Source organism: Brachycentrus maculatus, unplaced genomic scaffold (assembly GCF_059751285.1).
Source record: "Brachycentrus maculatus isolate JH-2025_06_01 unplaced genomic scaffold, ASM5975128v1 h1tg000222l, whole genome shotgun sequence".
Classification (NCBI taxonomy): Eukaryota; Metazoa; Arthropoda; class Insecta; order Trichoptera; family Brachycentridae; genus Brachycentrus; species Brachycentrus maculatus.
In genome coordinates, this window is record NW_028280973.1 from 745,622 (window position 1) to 767,849 (window position 22,228).

A 22,228-nucleotide genomic window follows, 5' to 3' on the forward strand; every position below is an offset into this window, starting at 1 on the left:
ATATGTAATACGACATATTCCTGCCCTTTTGTCTGGTAATTATATAGCGTTAGTTAGTAATTACGGTAATATGACAAACTAATGAAGTATTTTTGAGTTCATGAACCACGGAAATAAATGCGGCGTTAAGAGGTGTTAGATCTTTGCCTTCTTGAAGTGGATAATTTATACAATATAATAGTAATAATACCTTACTCGCAACTAAGTTGTGTTTATCGGCTCTACATTTATTTTATTATGTCCTCGTGTATTATAATGATGATTTTCTCTGTTAAATGAATTTATTTTTAAAATGGGCTGTGATACTTTTAAAACGAAATCTATTTTTTTAAATCCTTGACAAACTAAATATATATATTTGTTTAAATTTAAATGTTAATATGAAAACGAACGCTTTGTTGAATTTGGATTAAATTCAGGAATTAATTTAGACTTAAACATTTTCAAAACTAATACTCTTTCCTAATTCATTCTTTCACAAATTCTTTGTTTGGGAAATCCTATTTAAATGAAGGTTCTAAGTTAATGTCCTGCGAAACCATTTCGAGCATTTGTTTTTACTCTTCTAAAGCGCTTTTTATAGTCAGTCTATTTTAATTCATCCCCCTCGCGATTCTTAATTTATTTTACCCCCGAAAAAAGAAAACTGAAAGCGTCAATTCCTAATAGGGCTCTTTTCATTCACGGCGGTATAGACTTAAGGGCCAAACTGTTTTATTCACCTTTGGAGAGGGGGCGGGGTGAAACGGATGGTTTAAGGGATGGAAAGCGGGCGAGAGGAGTGGAAAGGGAGGAAGTGACATATACCTAATGCCTGAAATATTTTATTTACGGACTTTTCTACCCGAAGCGGAGAAAGTAGGAATATAAAGCATCACCGCGGCCAGAGAATATAGTAGAAATGAGCATACCTTTTATTATTTTCCCCTCAGAATTTTCCCAAGCGAGTTTTTCTAACGCGGGAGATTCCGGCGGCGGTGTTTGTAAAGGAAATTGTCTCGATTCATTGGGTTTAAACTCTGCCAAGGTGAAATGAGAAGGGAACTGTCCATTTGATTCTCATTTTAATTTTTCTGTAAGTAATTTACCCTTCAGTGATCTTTTTTTTTAAACTCCTCCACGAATGACCGAGGGTATACGAAAATAGCTTTTTTTATAATAAAAAGATCAATGTTAAAAATTCATATCTTCAACAAAATGTTTTCCTATTTTTTTTTGGTTTAAAATCACCACAATTAGCTTCATATTGTGGAATTTTATATGTATATTGGACTTTTAAAAATAATGTGTGTATAGGGGTTCTTATTTCTAAACAGGAATATTTTCTATGCATCTTAATAAAATAAACAAAGATTGAATATTTTTAGCTGTTTGCATTAGTGGTGAAAATTTTAACACATATACTTTTATGAATTCAATAAGGAAAAATAATGAAGAATGTATGGGAAATAGACCAGAGAGTAAGAATTAAGTAATTGCTTGAAGGCTAGGTGATCAGCTTTGTAAGTACTTCTTGTACCAGTCTTCGGTAATTTAAATAAATTTGAGAGTGCGAATTCCTTTTTTTTAATAAATTTTGACTCTCCTAGAAATCGAACCCAGATGATTGAAAGCGGTAGCCATCACGCTTTTTACTTTACCACAGAGATAGACTTACTTCACGTTACTTGATTTTAAAGGAATATATGTAATTCATAATATTTTTGACATCTCATCAAAGACGAAGTAGAATATGAAAATCTGGGCATTTACGGGGTTGACGACCGTCATAGACTGTATTAAGTGATCACTTTACACACGTGTAACGTTCACTAATTCTACACATTATTGACAACCACACTACTCAACTTCTTGGTAGTTCTATATATATATGAACCAATTTTGAAACTTTTGTTGAAACCAATTTTGAAAACATTGTTCTGAATAACTAGAACTTCACTACATCTATTGGGAAGATAAAAATAAGCTTTTTATTGAGCAGAATCTCTTTTATTAGTATGTGAGATCTGAATCCTGGACTATCATGACACACATGAGAAACGTCAGAAAATATCATTTTCATTTTTATCACTTTTAGCTTATAATTTGACCAGATACTGTATCTTCATCTTTGATGAGATGTCCAAAAATAATATTAAAAAAACTCGTATAATTGGAGATAATCCAGATTTGTGAATAAGTATTTAGATACACTCAAAATGTTATGAATATAATTGAATTAAAAGTTATCCACACTAACGCGTTTTCCATTCTATAAACAACCCTGATCTATTCAGGAATTCTTCAGTCATCTCTCGATAAAAGTGTATGACTTATTCAAACGTATAAAATGAATAAAGTACACTCGAGACGTTTAGCGTACAATATTCTTTTGTAGATGGATGTATGGATAAGAGCTCGCTAGTGGAAATTCACTTTGAGGTTTGAATATTTCATAAGAGTGACCTTTAATATTGTTTCCGTAACGCAAATAATTATCTTCTTTTACCTCATCTTCTAGTTTAATTAAAGAAACCCTTTGCTAACATCCTTAAATAACTCGACTTCACCATTTACAGACTTTTTATGTTAATTCGCGTCTCCAATATAAGCTGAATAAATATTTATCCTTCGTCAAAGTTATGTCGCAGTAAAGGGGTCCAAAACAGATTTAAAATTTAAACTAGGTGGAACGGGATGCTGCAGAAAGTTCAAAGGAGGATGGAAGACGGAGTTTTGTGTTGCTTTTTCAATTATTTATAAAATGTAAATCTATTGATAGGCTTCGCTGTGAGGGTAACAAATATTTCACGGAACAAACTCACGCTGAAATCGGGTATAAATAAATATACAACAAATCCCATCATGTAAATGCGTGATTCTCTCCTAATAATGATATTATAAATAAACCTTTGTTTGTGCATGCAGATTAACTGGTAAAAATATTATTCTTCTTTTTCAAACCCTCATCCGCAACCCCAATGGTTCATAGGGCATATATAAACGCAGTATTATTTTGATCAACACATGAAGGAAAGGTGATCATCCTTCCGCCTTAGGTACAGGACCAGGGTAATATTGAATAAATATAAGGGTGAAAAAATCAATTATATTTATTTAACCTCCCCTCCTGGGAATCAAACCCGGGACCGGGAGGAATAGTAGCCAAGCGTGCTAACCATTACGCTACGGAGGCGACCAATATTATTAATATTATTTATTATATCAGACACTGGATTAATTCAGATGATGATTTCAAGCGTTTCTCAAGTATGTAAATATAATCCAGGGTACGGACATCTCATTCAAGTGGAAAGAGTCTCTGCTTAATAAAAGTTTTCCTCATCCCACCATAGATGGCTATTGTAAACTCGCGCATGCTGGGTTACGAATGTGATCAATATACCTAGTTTCAATAAATTGAGCAGTATGGTTATCAATCATGGGTAGAATTGGTGAACGTTCACGTGTGTAAAGTGATTACTTAATCAAGCCATGACGGTCGTGAGCCATGTAAATGACCAGACTTCCATATTTTTCTTCATCTATGTTGCGATGCCAAAAAACAGTGAAAAAAATAAATAATTTGGGTTTTATTTGAAAAAAAAACTCCTTTTGGACTAACTAATTTGGAGATAATTCAGATTTGTGAACAAGTGTTTGGACGCAATCAAAATGTTCTAAATAAAAAATGATACTTTTTTTCACGTTTTATGACTTTAGTACCATAGACATCAATAATAATGGCCTGTAATGGCGATCGAAATGACTTGAAGAAAAGTAGTCCCGTATAACCCAATAAAATATTTTTTCAAAAGTTGAAAGTAACCGTTCATATTTAGCTGTTTTAGCTGAAAATAAATAATTTTGTTTGGAGGCTCTCGGAAATAATAAAATTATAACATCAAATTCCTTCATTATCAAACTGGGGATGACGATTATTTCCTGTGTAATGTAATGTTCAAGGAAAGTAATTTAACATAGCATATTACTGCCAAACTTTTCAGCTTAATATTCTGTGAATGTGTAGGAGTGAAAACCAGTCGTTTTCAACTAGCGGGTCGCGACACCATGAGGGCCACAAAATGTTAATCTCAAGTTTCGATTCCCAAGAGTGTCAAAATAAATATTAGTGATTTTTCAGTCTATATTATTTATTTAATATGGCCCTGTTCTGGTACCTGAAGAAGAAGGCTGACCACCTTTCCTTCAAGTATTTAAAAATCCAGCACTGCTTCTATACGACGCAGTGCCTTATGTACTATTGGGTGCGGATAAAAGTTAGAAGACCTACATGAGTCATGTAACTTACGACCTGTCTTGGTGGTAGGAGCTTCACCTTCTCGGAGTCCAGTAGAGGTCCTCCAAGGATGTGACTTCGTTTGTGAGCGAGTGCGTCACAATTGTAGAGAATGTGGATTGGCGTTTCGTTATCCTCCATATAAAATCTGCATACTAATAATACTTTACCTAATTGTCGTTTTTATTTGAAAATCAATGTTTTACAGCAATATTTCATTTCGTAAGGTTTAATAATTTTAGACTTTATTCCAAAATTTTTTTTGGAAATGTTTTTTTTAAATTCAGTTTTCTGTCACATCATGTTTTACAAGAAAAGGAATGGGAAATGTTGGTGTTTATTATTTGGTCAGATGAAAGAGAGTTTATTTAATTCTTTTTAATGTAAAGTTTATTTAATTCAAGGTCATAAGTGATAAATAATAGATATCGAAAATAAAACTGTAAAATAAACACAGGAGAGGAAAAAAAGTAATCTATTGAAGAATTGGTCAATCTTAATATATAAGCCATTGAATCACTCGTTTTGGTATAAAGTTGATAACAACTGGTTCATGAGAAGAGAGTAGAGAGCTCACTTTAACTGTAGATGTAGGTGTAGTAGTGATAAACATGTTCGGAAGTAAAGCCTTATCAGGCTAGAACTTAGACACTTACAGCTTACAGGGTTGCCAAGCTTTCGTTTGTTAACTGTAGGTTCATACATAACAGCACAACTATTTCTTCAATTATGTTTCTATTCTCAAAATAACTTAATGTTTCCATTCCAGAATCAATAATAATATTATTAATAATGTATTATTTTTGTAGTACACAATTTTCATTCTCAATATTTAAAGCATTTACCTCGTGGTTAGTCATTATAACTAAATTTAAAAAAAAAATGTTATTAATATTAGTATATAACCACTCAGCGAGATTTTTATGTCTACCGGTTTCGAGACGTACCCGTCTCTTCGTCAGGACAATCACTACCACAGCATGCAAACAATACTACCCTTCACTACCATAACACTATTTACACACTTGAAACTCCACAAAATGTTTATCACATGCGATTTTAAGTCGACCCGAAGACTAAAGGTTACACCACAAACATGCGCTACGAGCCGAGGTTAAACATGCACTAGGGTTAGACACAATTTTTTAGTAGAGTAAAATAAGACAAAAAAAATTAAGCTACGAATATATCATATTGAACATAAAAAAATAGTCGAGAGTAGAATATAGCTTCGATACTAAGAACCCTCTATGGCGGAACATAAGAAAAAGAATGATTATTACTCGTATTTCACTTAAATCGAATGATAAAGAAGTTAAATTTATTCTGTAATCAAAATAAATTATAACAATATTTTTTTATGACTGGCTTTTGATACCGGTGCATTATCTATCATGGTTCAGTAAATTATGCACCATTAGATCTCATAAAGACGGATAATAGCAATAAAATGTTTTTTTAATACTTGGTTATGTTATTAATTAGAAATCATGTCTTTCCGAACAGTGTCCGTCGATGGTTGCTTCTCGTTGTAAGAGACAAGGTAGAAAGTGAATTAATTAAAGTCCAAGTGAAATTGTTTTATTGTTAAACTTTTATACTGTAAATTGTTATTGTATCTATTGTGTGTAATGTTTATAATCTAATAATTTAAAAATAAAACAATAATCAATAATGAAAAAATAACATGTAAGTATTTAGGCGCAACATAGGCCATGCCTAAAGAGCAGTATTACATAAAATAATAGTTTAAAAAAATGTATGTTTCTATTAAATAAATTAAAAAATAATTAAAAATATAAAAAATAAATAAAATAAAAAATCCGTGGAATTTTAATCGTTAAATTTATCAATACTATTCACGAAATAAATATATCTTACAGGACGGAGTAAAAATTGAAAATAACTATTTGATCTTATATCATGGTGATTTTAAAACAAGGTAATTTTTTTAAGTTTTTCTGTTTAATTTAAGATTTTTTTAACTATTGTCGAAAACTCTTAGCCCTGAAGTTTTATCTTTGGATCAGAGGAACAGAAAGACAGAAGCATAGAATCGTATAGAAGTAGAAGAGCGCAAGCATTGCAGAAAGAAACGTTTCTTTTCTTAATCAAACAATAAAAAAATAAAACATCCGTAGTGCTTTTGCTCATCAGATGCTTAAATTCCCTTTGTTCCGTATCTCCTTATCCATGGAAAAATCCAAATTAAGTAAATTATTTTAAAAATACCAAATAGTTATTTTTTTCGCTATCTCTGATAAAAAAAATAGTTTAGATAAAATGGCGTTTTCTGAGCTGGGATTTACATTTAAAGTGAACATATTGCAAAAAATTATCATTAATGCATAATAATTGTGATAAAAGTCCTTTAAAAATTAAAATTAACACATGTATAAGATCTCTTTTTGGGTTTATAAATGTAAAAATAACTACTTTCAAGAACAACAGCTGTTTTTCATAGACGAGTACATTTTAAAATACAAACTAATTGATGAGAACATCAGTAGTTCTTGAAACAACTAGTTTTTACTTCCTTTCTACTTTAGTGATTACAAAAAGTGGTCCTACACATGTGTTTAATTTGAAAAATCATCATGTTCTTTCCACAAAGTAAATGCGAAATCAATAAATGGCAAATTTATTTCAACAAACATCAAAATTAAAGGTTAAAAATAAAATAACTACATTTCAATAATGTACTTAAAATCATTTTTTGTCTTAGATGAATGTTACCAATAAATTAACAATGTTATTTTTTTATATATCATCAAAGATGAAGAAGAATATGGAAGTCTGGGCATTTACGGGGCTTACGACCGTCATAGGCTGGTTTAAGTGATCACTTTACAAGAATTTGAGTAGTGTGGTTGTCAATAATGGGTAGAATTGGTGAATGTTACACGTGTGTAAAGTGATCACTTAAACCAGCCTATGACGGTCGTAAGCCCCGTAAATGCCCAGACTTCCATATTCTTATTCATCTTTGATGAGATATCAAAAAATAATATGAAAATAACTCCTGTAATTGGAGATAATCCAGATTTTGTGAACAAGTATTTGGACACACTCAAAATGTTGTAAATTAACAATGCATTCAAACTGTCCATAAAAATATATTTTTTCTTTCTTCGGTCTTTTTCTAGCCAATATTTTCCCCATTCTAAATTTTATATCATTTTTGCATTAAAAATGGTCCGGAGCTTCAGGTACCAGACGAGGCAATATTAAATCAATTTACCCAAAAATTACTCATATTTATTTTGATTTCCCTGGAAATTCAACCTAAGATCTCTAGCATGATAGCCAAGTGCGGTAACCATTGACTACGGATGCAGCCAATAATATATAATTATATTATACAATCTTAAAATATTGTATTTCTGACCTAATTAAAATGTAAGGATAATTAAATAACTCCTGAATGGAGATAAGCCAAAATTCTGAAGAAGTATTTGGACACACTTAAAATTTAAAAAAAATCTAATGACATAACTATTGAGCTATAGAGGCAGAACCCTGCCTTATCAGAGCTTTTTTAATATTTACTGTGTAAATATTATAAAAAAATTTATGATGTACGAAAAACGTACGTAACGTATAATATTTAAAATGCGTTATCAAATAGTCATTGTAAACATTAAACAAAGGAAAACTAACTAACCATCATTCCTTTTCCTTTCAAGAGTAGGCAGAGAGAAAAGAACGCAACACCAATCTGCCTTTGTAATCAATCTTCGCCTCTTCCACATTCACACGTCTCCTCATACATACCCGCCGATTATGCGACTCCTGACCCGAACACTTTCAAAACTTCTCAAATTAAAATAAATTAGTATTCGGTGAGAGTGAAAAAAAAATAATGAGAATCGGAATTTGTTTTTGGTACTCGTAAAACAATTTCTGTTTTAGCATAACGACATTACATTAGGATTCGATTCCTGGAACGGGGGATGAGATTTGCGTTAAGTTATATAATATTTCTGTTCGGCGGGAAGATACGTGCTTGCGGATAAATCTCGAGGCTTTGGGGTGAATTCTCAATCTCCGGACTGATAATATCTCCAAATTCCAGCCTTAATATCTCTCCAACACATCCTTCTCCCATGTTGCGAGAAGAAGAAGAAGAAAATAGCATACCCTTGAAGAATTTACTGTAATTTACTGTATAGAATGAATTATAAAATATACTGTAATAAATACCGCTTTTTGGCATTAAACTGAACTGAAAGAGGTTAGGAGATTGTGTTAGGTTAGGTACGATTCCATAATTGATAGATTTGGTGTTTAAGTAGAAGACCATTTTAATTTTTATATTAAATATTAAAAATCTAACACTGATTGTTTGAGTCTACGACAGAATATAAAAAATATTAATAAATATTATATACGTAAAATTTAAGACGGTTATTTTATGTTTTTAAGAATTACATATACAACTTAGTGGATCTTAAAAATCAATGATTGATTTCATTAATTGATTCGGCAGCAACTTTGTGGTAAAATCTAACCATTTTTAATTAATGTTTTACTCAGCAAATATAACTATTTCTTAAAATCTATCGTGACATGTGTTTCGATGCATTCCACATCATTTTCAAACACAGTATAGATTTATACGGTGTTTAAAAATGATGCGGAATGCGTCGAAACACGTGTCACAGTAGATTTTAAGAAATAGTGGTATTTACTAAGTAAAACATTAATTAAAAATCAATGATTAATATTAATATTTATACACAATTATAGCAGTGATATATGACAATACATAAATGTATTATGAATATATGTAAAATACAAACTCAATCTACTTTCAATTGCAATTTAAATTACAAGAGTGTGTTATATTACCAAACCACAAGGTTAACAATGCATTTATAATACAAAAATAATTGTCAGGAGATCATCTAACTCAATTTTATTTTTCAACAGGTTTCTGATTCCGATGACCGGAGAGTGACTCTGATAGGGGTTGGTCGGGAGTTAGCAGGGGAGTACCAGTGCGAGGTTTCCGCGGATGCACCCTTGTTTCATACTGACATCAAGGCAGCAGAGATGATTGTCGTTGGTAAGTTAAATTTAGGATTAATGTAAAGTTACGTAATATAAAGTTGTAAGCTCAAATAATAAAAATGAAAATTTTATTTTCTGACGTTTCTCATGTGTGTGAATTTAATCCAGGATTCGGACCTCACACACTAATATAAGAGTTTCTGCTTACTAAAAAACTTCTTTGCATCTCACCAATAGATGTTTCTCGTGAAGTTCTAGTGATTCAAGAACAAGGTTTCTAAATTGGTTCATATATATAGAGCTTCCAAGAATTTGTGTAGTGTGGATGTCAATGATGGGTAGAATTGGTAAATGTTACACGCGTGTAAAGTGATCACTTAAACCAGCCTATGACGGTCGTCAGCCCCGTAAATGCCCAGACATCCATATTCTTCCTCATTTTTGATGAGATGTCAAAAAAATATTATGAATTTAGGCTTTTAAAATTATCGTACTTACAATTTGTACCGTACCTCACTCATTTATCTGTATAATTTATTATTATAAATGGTTTTATTGAGTTTGTTTTTAACACATATGTAGCATTACATATATGTAATTTATAAGACTAATGTAACGTTCTCTTGATACGATATTTTTTTGAAAATGGCGCATTAAAAAAAAACTGTGAAATAAATTATCGACAAATAATCAATAAACCGGAAATAAACATATGTTTATAGATGTAATAGTCTGTTAAAAATCTACACTTTTGCTGAAACAAGTTCTCTTCTCAATGAATATATAAGAAAATGATTAAGGAAACACTTGACTACTAGTTTCGGAAGTTTAGCTTCCGAAACTAGTAGTCATTTAACATGTATTTTACCACAAAGTAAATGCCGAAATAATAAATTTAATATTTATTAAATTTATTTAACAACATGTACAAAGTACGATCAAATTCTAAACATAGGTATACGTGTATTCCATAATACACGTAGGTTTAGAATTTCAATGGTGAAATAAGATATTTCTCTACAATATTCTTTACTTTTGTATTATAATATCGAAGCACTTCTTTTCTTAAAAGTGTCCATGTCAACCCTCCCCGAAAAAATGAATTTGATTTTTAAATTTTATTGTAATGTTACCCAAACGTTCTAGTTTGAGCATAAATACTTGAAGAGTCAAAGTCTTTCTCAAAATTTATCGTATCATTGCCCAAATATTCTAGTTTGAGGTATAAAACATTTTTACTTGGTATGATTAGGTATTTTAAATATTTGCAAATGAGATTAAATTGATCAAAAGAAAAGCAAAACGGATTTATGAACGGAAAAAGCCGAAAATCGATTGCAAAGGAGGTCGCGTTCTATCCTCTTCTCCTATACCTATGCGGAAGCGGTGTTTCGGTTTGTTATATAGTTTAAGCAACATTTTATATTGTATTTTAAAAGCATTATCAACATTGTGGTACGGTAACGTTCATTGTTCACTTTGTATAATACTACTTAAAAACTCTACTTCACAATTACTAGTTTCAGGACAACCTTCCTCTCATCAGGTTAACTATAGAATAAATAGTGTCTATAGTTGACTTGATGAGGGAATGGTTATTCCGAAACGGTTAGTCCTGAAAATGAACGATAAAAAGAATATTCAAAAATATTTTTTTTTATATTGGACACTGCATTATTTACCCTACAGATGAGATATAGAGAAGTCTCTCAACTTAATAAAAGACATATATATGAAAGTCTGAGCATCCTAAGACTTATGAACTAGCATTTGGCTGGCTTTAGCGATCACTATATACACTTGCATAACGTTCACCATTCTGTCCATTGCACTAATTCTTGCAACTCGTTTTTATGCAATGATCTTAGATCCTACCGCATACCTATAAGGTTTTTAATACATTCATGGCCAAATGCCAGGTTGTAAGTCCTGGGATGATCTAGTTTCCATATGTACATGTTTCATATCAAGTTTAGACACTTAAATAAAAAAAGACAAGGAGAGTGTTAGTATTTTTTAAAACTATCAAATTACTCAGTTAGATAAGTAAGAAATAACAGGAGCACATGTTTAAAAATTATAGCCTCCAATTTATTTTTTAATGTTAGGGGTTGGATGCGTTAAATTTCTTTAGGGTTGTAAATAAAACAAACATTTTTTCCCATTCACCGGCGTACGTAGAATTTTTCGTTTAATTTGAAAAAGGCTCATACGTTCCTTGCGGGTGCGAGTATTAATGTCGAGAATAACATTATGTTTGTTTACCGCCGGAAATAATTTAGGCGACATTATTTTTATTTTACAACATCCGCAGACGGCCGTAGAGCCTCCCCGAAACCCGAAACCTGAAAACCGAAACCCCCGAAAGGGATGGAAAGAACCTTTACTTTAAATATGTACGGATCCAGATAAAACATTTACAATTACGACGTTATCTGTACAATACTTATTCTGCAATTTTTTTTACTTTCCTTGTGTCCATTTAACTCCTTTATTTAAATTCTACCCCAAGAAGGAGTTTAATGTTAAATAGTATTCTGTTTACGCATTAATTAATTTTTTTACTTTTTGAATCTCTACGTAGATGAAAAATAATATGGTGCTGAGGGTATTTGCATAACATACAACCCATCATAAGCTGGTTTAAGTGATCATTTTATTAACCTAAAAATCACCATTCTATCCATGATACTAAACTTCTTTTGGAACTTTTAGAACCATATTTGTTTATAAATATAAATAAATTTGTATTCTATTTACTTATTTATTTATTTTTTTACTTTTTGGTATCTCAACAAAGATGAAGAAGAATATGCTAGTTTCATCATAGGCTAGTTTCACTTAATTTGAAGTTTGTACATTTAGCTAGTATTTCTACGCTGTTTTTTTACACTGTTATCTTAAGACAGTAAGATTTTTAATTACAATTTACTTTATATGTACAAATATATTATAACTTTTTTATTTTTAAGAAAGAGTTTAAGAAAAAAATTTGTGTTTATTTTGTCCCATAAATATATATTTTTTTCCTATTTGAATAAAGTATGAATGTTCATGAACATGCCTTCTTTATGTATTTTTTTTGATAGACGAAGTGTTTGAGATGAAAGTTGGTAAATATTATGAATTTCAGTTATAAATCTGTCCTTAAAAACACGTTTTGATATTATTTTTTTTGATAATTTTATACTCATGACAACATGATAAAAAATATAATGCCTTTAACACATAATTTAATTATGCCTATAACACACAGTTAAATCAATGTGCTCGTACATACTTCCTTTATGTTTCGTCCCATAAACTTAAAAATTATGGCGTTTTGATTTATCGTAGAGTGTGTGGGACACGGTACAGAGCATTCCATATCTGGTGCTTTGTATATTTATGTGTGGTTGCATGCACAGAAATCTAATTTCCCGATGTTTTCCCCAAACTTTATCCCGCAGTTCGGTCCGCCGAATATTTACGACAGCAGTCGAAAACACACTAGCCAAAAGAATGGCCACGACTTTTGTTTCATACAATTCTAGAATCCCGCCATAATTTACGGCACGTCGGTAAGGAAGGGGACTGATTTATCGACAGGACCAATCCTGAGCGTGATCGACATATCTGAGACCTTTTTCCATTTTTTGCATGGGAAATTCAATTTTTGAAAAGACTGGCGCGTTTTTACACCGAAGAGACATTTTTTTTCATATTTATGTACTCCTTTTATTGTGTTAAGCATCATAGCGTAGTCGGGTAGGGTCTCGACTGCAAAACTGGCGTTGCGGATTCCATTCTCGCTAATTGTAAAATAAATTCAAGAAAGGTATATTTTCTATGATTTCGATACTTGTCATATTTTTTTTCACATTTATCTTCCTATCATTCTACTTTTTAACTATCTTTGCTGCATATTACGAGTTACCATATTCCTAAAAAAATGTTTGCGTTTATATTGCATCATCATTTTAATCAACAATTGAAAAAATCAACCCAATATCGATGGGTGTTTCATCTTGAATCAATACATTTTTTGGTTTTTTCTTTTGATATTAGTTTGGCATAAAAAATCATAAAATCATAAAAATCATTATTTACAATTTTTAGAAAAACCGAAATGTCAAAATGACGTTTCATGAATGAAAGTATCAATAAAATGCAAGAAATTCGATAAATGCAACGAAACACGTTGCGTTTATATTAATTTTAAGCAGAGCCATACAAAGCGACAATAATACACTAGAAAATAATTATATTAACTGCATGAGACATGAGCACGGAGCGTAAGTATCAATCTTTTTTGTATATGAACTTTTCGTACGAGATCATGTTTTTGGCATGGTCGGCGAGTGCTAAAAGCACAACTGTCGATATATCGACGATGACGCTAGTATATTTTATCGGTTGAGCTGGGAGGTTGTGCATCAATGATGCTGGAAGTTTATCAAATTCAATTTTAAAATTTAAATTTCAAACAAATTAAATAATTTTAAAAGATTTTTAAAATTGTATACCCCCTTAATTGTATCCACAAAATTTTAAGAACACCATTTTTGCTCAAAAATCTTTAGCAATTTAAATATACAAATAAGAAGAAAAAAAATCAGCACAAAATTTGACACAAAAATTATTTCATAATGTATTACAATATTTTCTGTTCCCTTCAAGACTTAAATTTAAATCATTCTCTGACAGATTTTTAAAACTTAAATAAAATTTTCAGAAGTTTTTTCTAATAACTAAATAAAATTTATATAAAGTACGTCAGCTCTTGCCTGGGACCTTTTGCCTCTGATAACATCAACTTTTTGCAATTGCTCAAAGAAAACTTAAATGTTAAAAAAGACTTACATTTGTTTATAAAGTCTTTCCTGTCTCTATTTTTTTTAGGAGGTATTTAAAATAATTATTATTTTACCTGCTGAAAGATTTTCTGAAAAAAAAGTCCCGATAATTGCGTTATCCATCTCTCAGAAAGCGAGCTAAAAGTTACAACGTTATATTTTGTAATTTGAGCGGTTTATAAGAATAAGTGATCAAGTCCAAACCAAAATGTGTTTAATTTTTTGTTGTTGTTTACATATAGGTAAATTTAAAATTTCTTACATTTGCCATACCTTTATTCATGTATGGATGTCCTTTTACTCGTATATACGTGCATTTCTGTTCATGTTTTTAAAATAAATATTAACCATTTGCTTACCAAAATCCGATATGTCGGCTTTCGGTTCTCTAGCAACAAATACCGGTCCCGTCAGATCTGACATTATGATTTAAACATTATATTACAATTACATTTACATAAAAGAAATTATCAGATATATTTTGGCCAATATGAAAAAATCAGGGTTGTTTAAAAATTTCGATTCATATTTTGTTTTTTTTTTTCAATAAGTTAAACATAAAAATTAATAATTATTGAACATTTATATGTTACGATATGTTTCAAAATTACAAAAATTGACGTAAAAAATTGTGTACAGATACGATAATACTGCGTATATATGATGCAATGTCCTTTGCATATTGGGAGTGGTTGATGGTTAAATAAATATATGTTTTTACTGTTACATATAAGAAGAATAAATATGTTTTTTGTCTCCAATTTTAAGCATATTGGAAGTGCTTTTACCAGGCCTAGCTAGAGCTGAAAACTAATATAATGTTTCATTGATAAAAAATGAGGGGAAATTTCGACTTATACATTATAACCATGAGCCCAGAACACCCTTGGCATAATCCTATCTAACAGCGTTATTGAATAGATTGACATAATAATGGCATTATGAATCGGGGTGAACTGTGAGGTGGAGAAAAAATAAATTGATCAGAGCAAACCCACCCCCTCGCTTAGGGGAGGATCTCCGCTATGGGCTGTAATGAAGTGATCAATCATCAGGCCATGGAATATAGCACAATCCATGGAATACAGCACAATCAACAGCCTTCATGTCTCCATTCACCCATTATGGAGGCCCTATTTGTTATTCCAGTGTGCCCAAATGATGGACATTTGTCAAATGACCAATGTATGGATTTGATACCAGACTATCATGAATATGTCGGCTGAAAAAGATAAATATTAATGGTTTAATCGGGCAGTTCCCCATTAAAAAAATTCAAACAGTATATTCTAAACTCGCATTTTGCTTCTGTGAATCAAAATTTCGGCAAATTAAAGATTTTTTCATTTTTGTTAAAAAAAATATCTTTCATAGGAATTCTGTCAAAATTATAATCTCCTAAATATTATGCAAGGTCATGTTGTCATTTATCAATTATTTCTCCACTTTAAAATTTAAATTTTATTTGGTTGCTACAACTGTTTAGAATGAGTTGTATTTACCACCCAAAAATTAAATTAATAAATAGATATTACCACAAAGTGTTTGCCGAAATCAAGCAAATATTTTAAAAATGCACATGTGCTGGATCCATTGTATCTCTATCTTTTGATATTGTCTATACTATTTTCTGCCAGACTTGCATTGTGAGGCGATCCATTCTTTTTCCGATATTAGTTTTTAATCACGTATGAAAATGGCAAAAAACACCTGTCATGTTTCGATTCTGAAAATATCATGTGGCCAGTCATATACATTTGTGTATTTTTACTAGCTAAAATAAGTACAATACATATTTAAATCGATCTTCTTCTTGTTTTTTAACCATTGTTTTTTACCACCATTTTTCACATTTGTTTAAAACGGTCTATGTAGTAATACAAAATAACCGTGTATTCGAAAAATATATATTTAAAATGTAACATTATTATTATATTGTAATATTTCTATTGCCGTATTATGGGCGAACAATAAAAGCTCACATTATATCAAGCACTCTTTATGTCCTCAATACATCTTTTTAAAATCTTCACTGCTCATTCACTCGAAACTTCTTCATCCCTTATTCTGTACTCCGCCACCCCGCCTCCCTCCCGCCCTCACCCCCGCTCTGTCTTGGCTGTGCTCTCGTCTCGAGGGGATTGTTACATTTCCGCTTTTAGCTCTAAGGCCATCAATCAAATATATCTCTCCATCACCCTGATTCGTGATTCTTTCTTCGCTCATATTTTAATATCTTCAGATGGATAAATATGCATCTTCTGACAAAAACAGGACTGTTAAACCTTTTATAGGTTGCTGGTCAGTTATCTAAACATTTTACTTAATGGTTGATGTTCTATTCTCAACATTATTAATATTTAAAGCATTTACTTTGTGGTTAGTCATTTTAACTTATTTATTGTTTTACAAAAATGTTAATAATATAAGTACATAACCACTCGCCGAGATTTTTATGTCTACCGGTTTCGAAACGTACCCGTCTCTTCGTCAGGACAATCATACAGCATGCAAACAATACCACCCTTCACCACCATATCACCATTTACACACTTAAAACTACACAAAATGTTTAACACATGCAAAACATGTTAAACATTTTAGTTGAGTTTTAAGTGTGTAAATGGTGCTATGGTGGTGAAGGATGGTATTGTTTGCATGCTGTAGTACTGATTGTCCTGACGAAGAGACGAGTACGTCTCGAAACCGCCAGACATAAAAATCTCGGTGAGTGGTTATAAACTAATATTTTTAACATCTTTGTAAAAAATAAATAAGGTTGATATTCTGACTTAAAGAACTGTAATTTGAAGATTTTTTCTGTAAATATCATTCCATCCTTGAAAATATTTATTAAAGTTTATTTGTTAAAATATATTTGTACGCAAATATATATTTTTAAATACATAACATACGCAAACATATGTTTGTTAAAACATGTGTTATACAAACCATTTTTCGGAGACCCAGCCAGCCACCTTTAGTATCTCATCGGTATTCAACAACCTTATCATACGATTTCATTGTGGATTTGACCACGAAAGATTTGACTACGAAGAAATATTAATTTGACGATTATCATGACGATTTAAATACAAAAATAAAACACTTTTATACAACCACTTTCTTTAGTTTCATGATATAAATACTAGTTTTGAGAACTACAGATGTTCTCATCAATAGTTGAAAACACAAAGTTAGTTTTCTCACTTGTTGATTAGAACATCAGAAGTTCTCGGAAGAAGACAAGTTTGCATTAATAAACTCACAAAATAGTCTTGAACAAATGTTTTATATTCAAATCATCGTGTTTCTCCACTGGCTTATGGTAAGAATATTATTTATATTTAAACGCGTAGCATTTTATTTTTAAAAATACATTTTTTTCATTAATAAAATGGTATGGTTTAAAATTAACGTTTCATGAAATTAAATATTTTATTTAAAAAAACTACAAAAAAAAAGTCGGAGAGATTTTCATAATTTATAATTGAAGCAATAATTTTGTGATTTTCCATTTTAGAATAAAAATAAAACTTAATCTATACTGACTATTTAATCACTTTAAATATTTTATTATAACTTAATTATAAAAGAAAGTATTTAAGTATTAATCAGTCTTGAAAATAAACGGTTAGCTTTGAGACCGGTAGACATTATAATTAAGTTACAAAAAAATATTTAAAGTGATTTTAAAACAAAGTTATTTTATAATTAAAGCATAGACTTTTCCTCATGCATCGCTCATGTTGAGAAAATATCTTGTAGTCTACTCAAATAAACTCACGATTTTTTTGAGTTAAATTTGATAAATTGATGTCAAAACATAAAAATCTAGTTTTTTCACTGTCACATCCCCTGCATTTTTTATTAAGTGGCTTATGAGATACCACTTCATCACCGTTTGTCAGTTCTGTACATAGGATAGGGGTAGATATAAATTCATTCGTCTAAAAGTCTACATAAATTTGTGTATACTTTACTTGGAATGGAATGGAGAGCAAATATCCAGTGGTACATTTCTCAAAATACGTGAATGATTTCCTGTACTTGGCTTGGATATTGTATGATGGGTGAAATGGGGTGCATACATTGATGGAAGGCTCTCTCGGGGGAACATGGATGCAGTCTTTTTATGATTACTCTCTCTTTGCCGCTCTTCTGAACTAAAATTACATTAAATATGGATGGTAAGAGTTACACTACATAAATACACATTATTTTCTCAAAGTATGATAATATAAATGACAAATAAAAACTGAAATCTATTCTCAATTTGATATATATAGTAATATATTATTAGATTAAAACCAATATTTTTAGCTTTTCCACTTTATTTTTATTTGACCAGCGACCGGGTTTCGTCGTTACCGACATCATCAGACTGGTATATGTATATTATAGATTTTTTTGTAGATATAGATTATAGATTATATTTGTAAATATAGATTATAGATTATAGATGATATATATAGATTGTTTTTTAAATTAAACGCTTGAATATACCACCTAAATGAGTTTTATTTATTTATACGACTAGTTTCGAAAACTTATAGATGTTTTCGTCTTTTGGTAAAAAATAAAACTAACGAACAAAAAAATATGTAGGGGTATATATAGGTTAATAAATATAGGGAAGGGGGGGGGGTAAAGAAATAAGATTTTTTGTAAAAGAAAACATAGATAATAAAGGTGATGTATTTTGAAACAGTAATATGTAGTTCAATTGAATCAATATGTTGATGAACAGACGGTGTTTTACTAACATTAAAAAATACAGAATATTATCGAAGAACCTTAAAACATCAATATTTTCTGTTAAATTTTATTTAAATTAATGTTTTAGCTGTGATAAGAGCGATTAGATCAATAAATTATAATATTTCGTAAATGTCATAATCTGTCAACAATGAATAAATAAAAAGATAAGATTTGAAATGGTGACTGAAATATAACTTACTAACGTACTTATTAACTATCTAACTAACCATCACCCTTTTCCCACAGGGGTAGGCAGATAGAATAGAATGCCTCACCAATATGTCATTGCAAACAATCTTCGCTTCTTTAATATTAATTCTTTCAGATTGTTTTTCAACTATTGATGAGAATATCTGTTTTTCTCAAAACTAGTCGTGTTTATATGTGAACCCATAAAGGTGTTTTTTTTGGGTTTAAATATTCAGCCATTAGAATCTAATATATAATTAAACAATTTCAAATTCTTATAAATAGCACCGCCGCGCTTGGAATAAATTTGGAGTCTCTAAGTAAAAATGCGATAGACACTGTACATATAATTAAAAGTGGTACACACACACACACATGTTAAACCCACTAAGTATAAACCACATTTTAGTCGAAGTGAATTTGCTTGATTTTGAGCGAATACATCTTGTCAATAATTCAATCTGTTGCACTGGTAAACGAGGATGCCTGTCGGTAGAATCACTAATAGAAAGTTTACACCCATGTTGGCCCAAGAGCATTCGCCATCAATCGTTTCTGTTGAACAGTCAGTTTCCTGATCCGAATGCACCCCTGTCGATACATCGTTACGAAAAGTAAGCTGAGAAAAATCTATTGTACTGCAGACCTTATAAGGGTACATACACCGGTATGTACCCTTATAAAGTTCTTGTATTACATCATGGTCAGCTTAAAAGAAACATATAAACAGCTTATAAGAATGTGTTGGTGAATAATTATAATGTCTAGTAAAATAAATATTTAATATCAGTTTAGTGGAGTTTCCTATGCACATGATAATGATGGTCAATGGTAGTGATTAACTCAGTAACTAAAAAAAAATTAATCCAAATTTGTGAAGTGGTCACTTAAACCAATGGAAGACAGGTCGTAAACCCCGTATGTGTTTAAAGAATTTCTTAAATATTAACATTGACATACAACTTATTTTAAATAATTAATCGAAGGACCAAAAGTAATGTGTATATAATTCTTTACGTGTGTATCATAATGGATACGAGTTGTTATTTCACAAAAATGAATTTTTCGAAAAATTGCTGTAAAATTACGTTACATCATTTAATAACTCAAAACTTGGAGTTTCCAGTGTCGAATTTGTAACTCGAGGATAAGTTTATAGATTTCTCATAGATAATAAATCAAACGGCTATGAAGGGTTGAGTTTTGTTACAGTGGGTGTGTGCTACACTAGGTACTTGGAGAGGAGGGATCCGTGCCAAGCTCAATTTTATACTTCTAGATATAACTTTATTTGAACTCGATCTCAAATGGAAGTACTAGATGTAATGTATTGTTTCCAATTTAGTTTTTAATGTGTTGAAAGGCATTATTTTATCTCGTACGTTTCCGATTGGTACTTAATATAGAGAAGGTATTTACATCATATTTCTAAATAATTTTTGTTTGTTAATGTTTATTTGTCTAGTTAAAGCTTAATAACGGAATGTGTATAAGCATAATTGTGAATTTCAAGATTATTTCAAGAAAAGTATTTTGTTTCGTTATTTTCGTAGATTGATTTTGCACATTATAGTAGTTGTAAAAAAGTCTCAATGGTTTATTTTTTATTAAAAAAATATTCCGGCTTTTTAAAATATTGGGTTTCGAAAAAAAATTCGCAAAGTGGGTGCAAGACATTTATATCATTCATAATTTGTTTACGACAAGATAATACTTTAAAATAAAAATTTCTTAAAAGCAGGTTGGTACTTTTCACATTTTTCATCTCATTATTCATCTCATTTTATGAAAATGTCATAATCATTTAAATATAAAGTTTTTTTAAAAATAAATCCCACTTTTATTAATATATGATTGACCAAAAAGTACTAAAATAATTTTTGGGAAGCAGTATTATGATTAGTTAGTAGGTTAGTAATAAACCAAGAAAAAAAATCAAAAATGAAATAAAAACTTCAAAATAAAAATCTAAAATGATTAATTTCAAATGCATGTGTGTATCGATAAAAAATAAAAATTTGTTTAAAAATGTCCTGACGACGGATAAGTGGTCTCGAGAGAACGAGAGGGTGAGAGAAATGGAATTCGGGGTGGCATTGTTTAGGGGAGAGGGGGTGAATGTACCAAATTTGGCCATCGACTCTGAAATGTCATAACGCTGAAGGGCGATTTATCGACACTGGAGAAACAATGGAAGTTCACTTGAAGATGATAAATAGAAGGGCGAGGAAACGGGACGTCATTTTTCTCACTTCTGTCAAAATCCGCGCTTCCATTCCTCTAAAAGGGTAATTTATTCCATCCATTCCTATTGAATATCAGGCGATATTTTCGGTTTGCTTTCATGATGTTTTTCTGGATTCGCTGGCAGATCGCATTGAATATATTTACATACATTTCTCTTTATGGAGTAAGTGAGAAAAAATGAGAATTATTTCCGACAAGAATAATGAAGGCATACAAAAAAAACAACTACGAAAAATCGCTATCCGTAAAGCTCAATTCGCTATAGTCGTACCATTGTAGCAAATTGAGCTTTATTGATTAAGTTATGTATTTCTGGTATAAATATTATAAAATTATGATTTGATTATGTGACATAAGTTTATTTTTTATTGTTTATTTTTAATGTACCGTCTCGGAAATACTAGATTAAAATCCCACATTAACACATATTATTTGATTTGATTTAAGTTTTGTACTGACATTTCTTGGTAGAACTGCATTTTATATAATGAAATAAGAACTTTTTTTCCACATTTGTTTTATTTGACCAGTAACCGGGTTTTGTCTTAACCTAGTCTAATAAAATGTGTATGAAAAAAACTATATAGTTCATCCATTTTCTTGAATTCATTTAATATAACCCTGGACTAGTGTGTATTGTGTATAACAGTCAAGATAACACTGTTTCTGCATGATGCAATGCCTTAGGTACCATTGCGAATAAGTGTGTTTTAGAAGAATAAGAAAAATTAAACGTACATTTTTGATATTTTCAATCTTATCATTCTGTGAAGATTATAATAAAAGCTAGATCGTTGCTAAAAAAATAGACTGTTGTTTCCCTTAAAAGATTTGATCCACTTACAGTTTGGAATGCATTGTTTTATTTTCAAACAAATATGAGTTATGATGAAGTTTAACCTGC

At 30.6% G+C, this 22,228-nt stretch overlaps 1 protein-coding gene across 1 annotated transcript in view; it reads left to right on the top strand.

The window, feature by feature from the left end:
• Nucleotides 1–22,228, top strand: part of LOC148306848 (uncharacterized) — a 154,932-nt gene that overhangs the window by 124,342 nt on the left and 8,362 nt on the right. Inside the window, exon 4 of the mRNA XM_088264286.1 lies at nucleotides 9,212–9,347. Coding sequence (XP_088120412.1) covers nucleotides 9,212–9,347 — 136 coding nt within the window. The remainder of the gene's footprint in view (nucleotides 1–9,211; nucleotides 9,348–22,228) is intronic.